Here is a 9,567-nt window from a genome sequence, read left to right as displayed (position 1 = left end):
TGCCCTACGGCAATGGAACTGTCACGCCGTGAAGAATGGAGCCCAATTCTTATATATACAATAAAAGATGCAAGTGAAGAATATACTTTGATCGAACCAATATCAATCTCTTTGTTCTACTCCAAATAAACATTGTAGTCTACTCTAGATTTATTATGTTACTAGGGAGAGAAGAAATAGAGAAAAATTACTAGTGAGGCATTGTATCAAGAAGAGAAGAAAGAACAAATCTAGTGACGAAGTTGTTGGTGTATAACAATACCAACCAACCTGTACCAAGAAACTTCATACTTGAAAAAGAACACCCTTGCAACCCAAGAGGACTGGACATAGGAGATCATTCTGAATCCGAACCTATATAAAACATTCCGTGTCATTTACTTTCTACAGTTTACTTTTCTGTATTTAGTTTACATCTCATATCAAAAGTCTAGTCGACTAAAAAGCAATTTAGTCGACTACCTCGTAAAAGAAAAGAAAAATTATAATTCACCCCTCCCCTCTTGCACTTTCACAAATATGCTTATGAAACAGAAAATGATGGTACATATATTAATAAACCTCCAAAGTACACATATAAAATCAACTGTGCTTCATGACCGTGCTATTTAATTTTGCTAGTTCTCTTATTAATTAGAACCGTTAGCATAACACAATTGACAAAGTGATCATAAAAAAAATTCATGCAAACGCCAAAATGACTGACATAACAAAAGCAGAATGAGGATTAATATAATTAATCGCGTACTTCGGCTTAGCAAATGAAGCCAGTAGGAGGATTCCTTCCACAGTTGTTGAGAACAAGGCTAAGAGAGAGTGGCACGTTGAGATTTATTCCCAACACATTTGCTCTTATGGCTGTGCACAAGCAAACTGCCGCCTCTAAATCCGCCAGCCCCGCGATCAAGCTGCAGCATGGCAAAGTTGGTGGAGAACCCACTATCGCTCCCACTAATCCACCAACTAAATTTGCACATACCCCCAACTTCAGAGCATCTCTCGGGCACCTGCATTGTCTATTGCCACCTCCGCCGCCATTGCCCGAACCACCTCCATTGCCGGAGCCGCCACCATTGCCCGAGCCACCAGTGTTACCTCCATTGCCACCACCATTACCGGTGCTAGGAGGATTATGATGACAAGATCCACAATCAGTTCCACTGACTATGACAAAGAAAAGGAGATTCAAGGGGAGGAAAAGGGCAACTGAGGCTCTTGTTTTGGAAGCCATGATATAAGGAATCCAAGGCAGAATTTCCTCCCTACAAAAATTGTAAAGAGAAGTAATTGCAAAGATGAGATGGTATAAGTCTGGTACTAATGTAGGCTATTTATACTGCTAGGAGGATGAGTAATTTACTAACAATCCCTCTTAAGCTTAGGAAGAAATATTAAACTAGTAACGCGCATGCGGTGCATGGTGTTGAAAATAAGTTTGTCATTCTTACCAACCCTTAACTCTTAGCTGATTTACTACTTTTGTTGTTTACAGCTCCTCTTTCACCTAGGTAACTAGGGAACCTTCTATTATAGTATCTAAATTACGGGTTCGCCCCGACCAACAACTACTAGGTTTCCTCATCTCTTCTAATTACTTTTCTGGTCTTCTGACCGTGAAGATGTGGAATTTTGCCAAGGTGGAGATTTGTTGAAATTGGCAAAAGTACCACATCGGTGGATGACAATTTTGAATGAGAATTTCACCCTATAAAAGGAGGCCTAATGTTTAGGATTTAAATACACCTCTCATTTGCCTTTTATCTTCTTAAGGCATTTGTATCTTCTCTCTTTAGTATTATTTCACTTGTAATTTTGGAGTGGAATAAAATATTGATTGTGTCCGAGGAAGTAGGCAAAATTGGCCGAACCTCGTAAATTCTGGTGTTCTTTTATTGTTGTCTTATTGTCTTGTTTATTATTTAGTGGTTGTCATAATTTTTGGTATAGTAGTTGTGACTCATTCACACTATATACATTTGGCTTCCGCAACAATTGGTATCAGAGCCAAGGTACTGTCTAAGTATGCTCTGTGGTTGCAGCATAGTCTGATCTTCCACATCAGAAAAGATCTATCTTGGTAACTGAGTCAAGGTTCTGTCTGAGTATGCTCTGTGGTTGCAGCTTAGTCTGATCTTCCACACCAGAAAGGAAATAATCTTGATTTGTGTCGTCAGCTACTAAATAATATTTGTGTCAAAATGGGAGACAGTAAACAAGAAGAATCTACATCAAGTGTCAATAATACGTCATCGTTGGCATCTTCGCTTATGACAAGAATTGTGTCAAATGCGAAATTTGCGGTAGAAATTTTTGACGGGTCAGGACATTTTGGGATGTGGCAAGGCGAGGTTCTAGATGTTCTTTTTCAACAAGGGCTAGATCTTGCCATTGAAGAAAAGAAGCCAGATGTTATTGGAGAAGAAGATTGGAAAATTATCAATCGTGTTGCTTGCGGTACCATTCGATCCTACCTTGCTAGAGAGCAGAAATATCCATACACAAAGAAAACTTCTGCAAGTAAATTATGGAAAGCACTGGAGGATAAATTTTTGAAGAAAAATAGTCAAAATAAATTGTACTTGAAGAAGAGACTGTTTCGCTTTACCTATGTTCCTGGTACCACAATGAATGAACATATTACCAGTTTCAATAAGTTGGTCACAGATTTGCAAAATATAGATGCAACTTTTGATGATGGTGACTTGGCCTTGATGTTGTTGGGGTCACTTCCTAATGAGTACGAGTACCTTGAAACTACTCTACTCCATGGAAATGACGAAATTTCTCTCAGAGAAGTTTGTTCGGCTTTGTACAGCTATGAACAAAGAAAGGGAGAAAAACAGAAGGGCGGAGAAGGAGAAGCACTAATTGTGAGGGGTCGTCCTCAAAATCAAACGAGGACTAAGAAGGGAAGATCCAAGTCGAGATCTAGACCCAGCAAAGATGAATGTGCCTTTTGTCGAGAAAAGGGGCACTGGAAGAAAGACTGTCCGAAGTTGAAGAATAAGGCCAGACATAACAATGGAAAGGCCATTATGGATTCAAATGTAGCTGATTGTGATGATTCAGACTTCTCATTAGTTACAACAGAGTTATCAACATCATCAGACATATGGTTGATGGACTCGGCTTGTAGCTACCATATGTGTCCCAACAAGGACTGGTTCGTGAATTTTCAAGAAGGAGAATATGGAGTCATCCACACAGCGGATAACAGCCCTCTTACCTCATATGGCATTGGTTCAATAAGATTAAGGAACCATGAAGGAATGATCAAAACATTAACAGATGTTCGATATGTATCGGGTTTGAAGAAGAATCTTATCTCTGTGGGAGCCCTAGAATCAAAAGGGTTCAAAATCATTGCAGAAAATGGAGTGATGAGAATATACTCCGGTGCACTAGTGGTAATGAAGGCCAATCGGAAGAACAATAACATGTACCGCTATCGTGGTAGTACAGTTATTGGGACAACAATAGTGACATCCAGTGATGACAAAGAGGCAGAAGCAACCAAGCTATGGCACATGCGCTTGGGACATGCTGGAGGAAGATCCTTGAAAGCTCTATTTAATCAAGGGTTGTTAAAAGGCGTAAAGACTTGCAACTTGGAGTTTTGCGAGCATTGTGTCAAAGGGAAACAGACAAGGGTTAAATTTGGTACAGCGATCCATAATACTAAAGGCATTTTGGATTATGTACACTCTGATGTTTGGGGTTCTTCCAAAACACCTTCATTGGGTGGGAAGCACTATTTTCTAACCTTTGTTGATGATTTTTCCCGAAGAGTGTGGGTGTATACAATGAAGAGGAAAGATGAAGTGTTGGAAATTTTTCTCAAATGGAAGACGATGGTGGAGAATCAAACAGGCAGGAGGATCAAGTATATTCACACAGACAATGGAGGTGAATACAAAAATGATCATTTCAATAAGGTCTGTGAAAATGATGGCATCGTCCGACACTTCACTGTCAGAAATACACCACAACAGAATGGAGTGGCAGAACGTATGAACCGGACTTTACTGGAGAAGGTACGGTGTATGTTGTCCAATGCTGGCTTGGGCAAAGAATTTTGGGCTGAGGCAATTACATATGCATGCCACCTCATTAATCGTCTACCATCTGCTGCTATTGATGGCAAGACACCATTTGAAAAATGGTATGGAAAACCTGCTGTAGATTATGATTCTTTGCACGTGTTTGGCTCAATTGCATACTATCATGTGAAAGAGTCAAAATTGGATCCGAGAGCAAAGAAGGCTATATTTATGGGGATTACTTCTGGAGTCAAAGGATACCGCTTATGGTGTCCAGAGACAAGGAATATTATATTCATCAGAGATATTACCTTTGATGAATCTGCCATAACAGATAAGGTGACAGTTGAAGATGTCAAACAAACTGGTGGTGCATCAAAGCAGGTGGAGTTTGAGGGAAAATTTATTTTTCCTACACAAGAAGCAGATGAGGAAACTCATGAAGATTACCCTCTGGAAGAAGAGCTAGTAGAGAGGGAGATTCCAACTCAGGAACCTCGATAACAACTTGAATCAATAGCAACAAACAGGCCAAAAAGGATAATAACGAAACCTGTTCGTCTCATAGAGATGGTTGCTTGTGCAACTTTAATTGTAGCTGATGGTGTTCCTACCACTTATAAAGACGCAATCCAAAGTTCAAAAGAAGATAAGCGGAGGATTGCCATGAATGAAGAAATGCAGTCCCTTCATCAGAATCATACATAGAAATTGGCCAATCTCCCGAAGGGAAAGAAAACAATTAGGTACAAATGGGTATTTGCAAAGAAAGAAGGATTTCCTAACCAAGAAGATGTTCGTTACAAAGCAAGACTGGTGGCCAAAGGATATGCTCAGAAGGAGGGAATTGATTACAATGAAGTATTTTCTCCAGTTGTAAAACATTCCTCCATTAGAATTATGTTGGCTTTGGTAGCACAGTTGGATTTGGAACTAGTTCAGATGGATGTAAAAACTGCGTTTTTACATGGAAACTTGGAGGAGGAAATCTACATGAATCAGCCAGAAGGATTCAAAGTTGTTGGAAAAGAAAATATGGTATGCAAACTTGAAAAATCATTGTACGGATTGAAATAATCTTCTAGACAATGGTACAAGCGATTTGACAAGTTTATGTTGCGGCAAGGGTACAAGAGAAGCAAATACGATCATTGTGTTTATTTGCGCAAACTTAATGATGGTTCCTTTGTATATCTTCTCCTATATATTGATGATATGTTGATAACTTCCAAGAATTCGGAAGAAATTGATAAGTTAAAGATTCAATTGAAGGAGGAGTTCGAGATGAAGGATCTGGGTGAGGCAAAGAAAATTCTTGGCATGGAGATAATAAGAGATAGACGTTCAAAGAAACTCTGTTTATCTCAGAAAGAATATTTGAAGATAGTACTACAGCGTTTTGGAATAGATAAGAAGACTAAGCCAATTAGTACACCACTTGCTCCCCATTTTAAGCTAAGTACTACTATGTCGCCAAAGGATGAAACTGAACAGGAGTATATGTCAAGGGTACCATACGCAAATGTTATTGGTAGCTTGATGTATGCAATGGTTTGTACGAGACCTGATATTTCACAAGCCGTTAGAGTTATTAGCAGATATATGCATAATCCAGGAAAGGAGCATTGACAAGCTGTGAAATGGATTCTACGGTATATTCATAGTACTGTAGATGTTGGGTTAGTTTTTGAGCAGGAAGGCAATCGGTCTGTAGTTGGATATTGTGACTCAGATTTTGCGGGTGATCTGGAAAAACGAAGGTCAACTACTGGTTATGTGTTTACTTTTGCAAAGGCACCAGTTAGTTGGAAGTCTACTTTGCATTCAACAGTTGCTTTGTCTACAACAGAGGCAGAGTACATGGCTATTACAGAGGCTGTGAAGGAGGCAATTTGGCTTCAGGGGTTGCTAAAGGAGCTTGGTATTGAACAAAATAATATTATAATTTTTTGTGATAGTCAAAGTGCTATTCAATTAGCGAAGAACCAAGTTTATCATGCAAGGACGAAGCACATTAATGTTCGGTATCATTTCGTAAGAGAAATCATAGAAGAAGGTGGAGTCACGGTGAAGAAAATTCATACTACGGAGAACCCTGCTGATATGCTGACAAAAGTGGTGACTGCGGTCAAGTTTCAACATTGTTTAGATTTGATCAACATTGTTGAACACTAAAGATTGAAGATGAAGACACAACCAAAATTTGTTATTGAGAGAAAATTGAAGATATGGAATTTTGCCAAGGTGGAGATTTGTTGAAATTGTCAAAAGTCTCACATCGGTGGATGACAATTTTGAATGGGAATTTCACCCTATAAAAGGAGGCCTAATGTTTAGGATTTAGACACACCTCTCATTTGCCTTTTTTATCTTCTTAAGGCATTTGTATCTTCTCTCTTTAGTATTATTTCACTTATAATATTGGAGTGAAATAAAATATTAATTGTGTCCGAGGAAGTAGGTAAAATTGGCCGAACCTCGTAAATTCTGGTGTTTTTTTATTGTTGTCTTATTGTCTTATTTATTATTTAGTGGTTGTCATAATTTTTGGTATAGTAGTTGTGACTCATTCACACTATATACATTTGGCTTCCGTAACAATACAATTCAGAGGTCAAGCCCTACTAGGAGAAAGGGTGCGATTTATGTCAACTAACACAAAAAAGATACAGTTCACTCAATGATTGTCTTTGGGTTACAAACTTCTCAAGGCTTAAGGGGAAGGGCCTGAATCAATAACTTTGCTTCAAATTTTATATTTATCTTAATAAATTTATTGAATAATTATTTATTTAGACACTGGTAATTTAATGGGACTAAAATCCCGAATGCATAAGGTTTAGCTCCGCCTATGCAAGCTATATATTGTAACTCCTATAATTATTACGTTCATTTCTGATTTCTCTCTTCTTTATTATAATTTATAGTTACTTTACTACGTCTGTTCAATATTCCTCTGTTCCCTTCTTTCTTTTAGTGTAGCTTCCGCAACCCATGTAAACCGACATTATTTTCTCGATGAAGACAAACATCTTATGCTACGAAAGTTCATGTTAAATAAATCAAACACTGCAACTTTATTACGAAAATTCATGGTAAATAAATCAAACATTGCAACTTGATTACGAAAGTTCTCTCTGATTTGATTTATTTGCAGTACCGACTAAAAACGTTTTTGGTGTTTGAATAAACAATAATAATGAGACAAATTTTGGCGTTGATTTCATGTGGTTGAATAACAAATTATCAATCTTGTTACTGAGAGCGATTTCTGCGTCCATCACCATCTTCGACTCTCATGTGAAGTTTGGAATGTAAAGGCCATCATTAGATAGGAAACAACCTAACTATACACTTAGATATTTATACTAAACCAACTAATGCAAAATATAATCTACCTTATCACCTTCCGGATAATTTAATATCCGTAGAATTTGTAATAACTATATAGCCTTGAACATTCACCTAATACATTTCATTAGTCCTAGCCAGTGCGGAGCCACATTCAACCAAGGGATGTCAATCGATACCCATTCGTCAGAAAATTACATTATATTACTAGATAATTTTTTTTATTTTATGTATATTTACTATATGTTGACTTCTCTTGACTTTTTGATGTATCTAATTTTTTATATTATGACACTCCTTGATAAAAATTCTGGCTCCGCTACTCATATCGCATGTGCACGGAACATATATAATTGGAGGGTCATAATTATCAAACAGAGGTCTCAGCAGTAATTCATCTATATAAACCACTTGTACATCTTCTGACTTTAAATAATCTCCATATAATGATCCGACCGGTCGTTTTGCCTTCTAGATTCCCGTTCCCCTAATTAAGACTCCCCATATGTACTTTTACTGCTTTATGACTTACGGGGATAGTTAGTTCGGATTTGGAAGGGTTCGGGTTGAAATCAGAACACTTAGTTACTTAATATTGGCTTAAAATGGTTAAGTTTGACTTGAGTCAACGTTTTGAGCAAACGACCTCAGAACCGGGATTTGACAGTCCCAATAGGTTTGTATGATGATTTTGGATTTGGGCGTATGTTCGGATCGAGTTTCGAATGACCGAGATTTTTTCGCCGCTTAATATTGAAAGTTGGCGCATTAAAGATTTTTCAAGTACTTTGAGTTTGGTTTGGAGTAGAATTTGGTGTTATCGAGGTCCATTTGGTATTTCGAGTCTAGGAATAATTCTGTATGGTCATTTATGACTTGTATGCAAAATTTAGCATCATTCTGAGTTGATTTGATAGAAATCGAACGCGCGAAAGTATTTCTAGAAGTTCTTGAATTTCATAATTTAATTCGTGGATTTTAGCATCTGATTCATGATTTTAGATGTTATTTTGATGTTTTAATCGCGCGAGCGAGTTCGTACGGTATTTTTATACTTGTGTAGATGTTTGGTGTGGAGCCCCGGGGGCTCGGGTGAGTTTTGAGCGCGGTTCGGAGTGTTTTGAAGAACTTCAGTTCTGCTGGTTTTTGGCTGGTTCTTCAGGTCTCGCAAATCCGAGATATTTTTCGCATTTGCGAACCTTGCATTTGCGAGAATGGCTGCGCATTTTCAAGGTTGGGGTGGAACTGATGGATTAGCATTTGCGAAGGATTTTATCGCATTTGCGAAGTCACCCCGGGCGTAGCATTTTTCGCATTTGCAAGTTTTCTTCCGCTTTTGCGAGATGCCATGCTTTGCATTTGCAAGCCTTGTGTCGCATTTGCGACTGAGGCAGAGTTGGTCACGCTTCGCATTTGCGATGCTTTTGTCGCATTTGCGACCTCCGCATTTGCGAACCAGATGTCGCAAATACAACATCTGCGACTGGTGCATGGGCTATTTATTACGGGACTTAGCTTTATTTCCCTCATTTTTTACTTGGTCTTAGGCGATTTTGAGAGCATTTTGTGGGGAAATTTCATCAACATCAAGAGGTAAGTGATCCCTATCTAATCTTTAGCTAAATACGCGAATCATGGGTAGATTTAATATGAAAAACTCTTGAAATTAAAGGCGATTTGTGGAAAAACCTAAGATTTTGGTAAAACTGAGATTTGACCACGTAATTGGTTATGAAATTAAGTAAAAATTATATATTTGAGTTCGTGAGGCTATGTATAACATTTATCTTCAAATATTTCCGAAATTCGGGCACGTGGGCCCGGAGATGAATTTTAAGAATCTTCCAATTCGGTTTGGGTAATTTCTCTAATAACTAAATTATGAACTTGTGAGTGTATATTGATTAATTTATATTATATTTGGCTAGTTTTGGGTTGTTTGGCACTAAGTTGAGGCTTTAGAGCGGATTTGGGACCGGAAGTGAGCTTGAGAATGAGGTAAGCTCCTTTCCTAACCTTGTAAGAGAGAACTCCTCCCCTTACATTTTTCTTGTTGTGTATTTCTTGTTTGGGGAGCTACGTACGCACTAGGTGACGAGAGCCCGTGCGTAGCTATATTCCATGATATGTCCGGGTAGTCTTAGATCACATCATGCTTTAATGGTACTATTGTGTT

At 38.1% G+C, this 9,567-nt stretch overlaps 1 protein-coding gene across 1 annotated transcript; it reads right to left on the bottom strand.

The window, feature by feature from the left end:
• Positions 1-577: 577 nt before the first annotated feature.
• On the bottom strand, positions 578-1,302 carry LOC104120221 (14 kDa proline-rich protein DC2.15-like). The gene has a single exon (XM_018779056.3). It carries the CDS (start codon positions 1,229-1,231, stop codon positions 755-757), a length of 477 nt encoding a protein of 158 aa, XP_018634572.1. The 5' UTR covers positions 1,232-1,302; the 3' UTR covers positions 578-754.
• Between the last annotated feature and the right edge of the window lie 8,265 nt (positions 1,303-9,567).

The sequence above is a fragment of the Nicotiana tomentosiformis genome, chromosome 3, assembly GCF_000390325.3.
Source record: "Nicotiana tomentosiformis chromosome 3, ASM39032v3, whole genome shotgun sequence".
Lineage (NCBI taxonomy): Eukaryota > Viridiplantae > Streptophyta > Magnoliopsida > Solanales > Solanaceae > Nicotiana > Nicotiana tomentosiformis.
Note: the sequence above shows the minus strand (reverse complement) of the source record. Positions and strands in the feature narration are given on the sequence as shown.

Coding starts and splice junctions, on each gene's coding strand:
- LOC104120221 (XM_018779056.3), bottom strand. CDS start 1,231: ATGGCTTCCAAAACAAGAGCCTCAGTTGCCCTTTTCCTCCCCTTGAAT.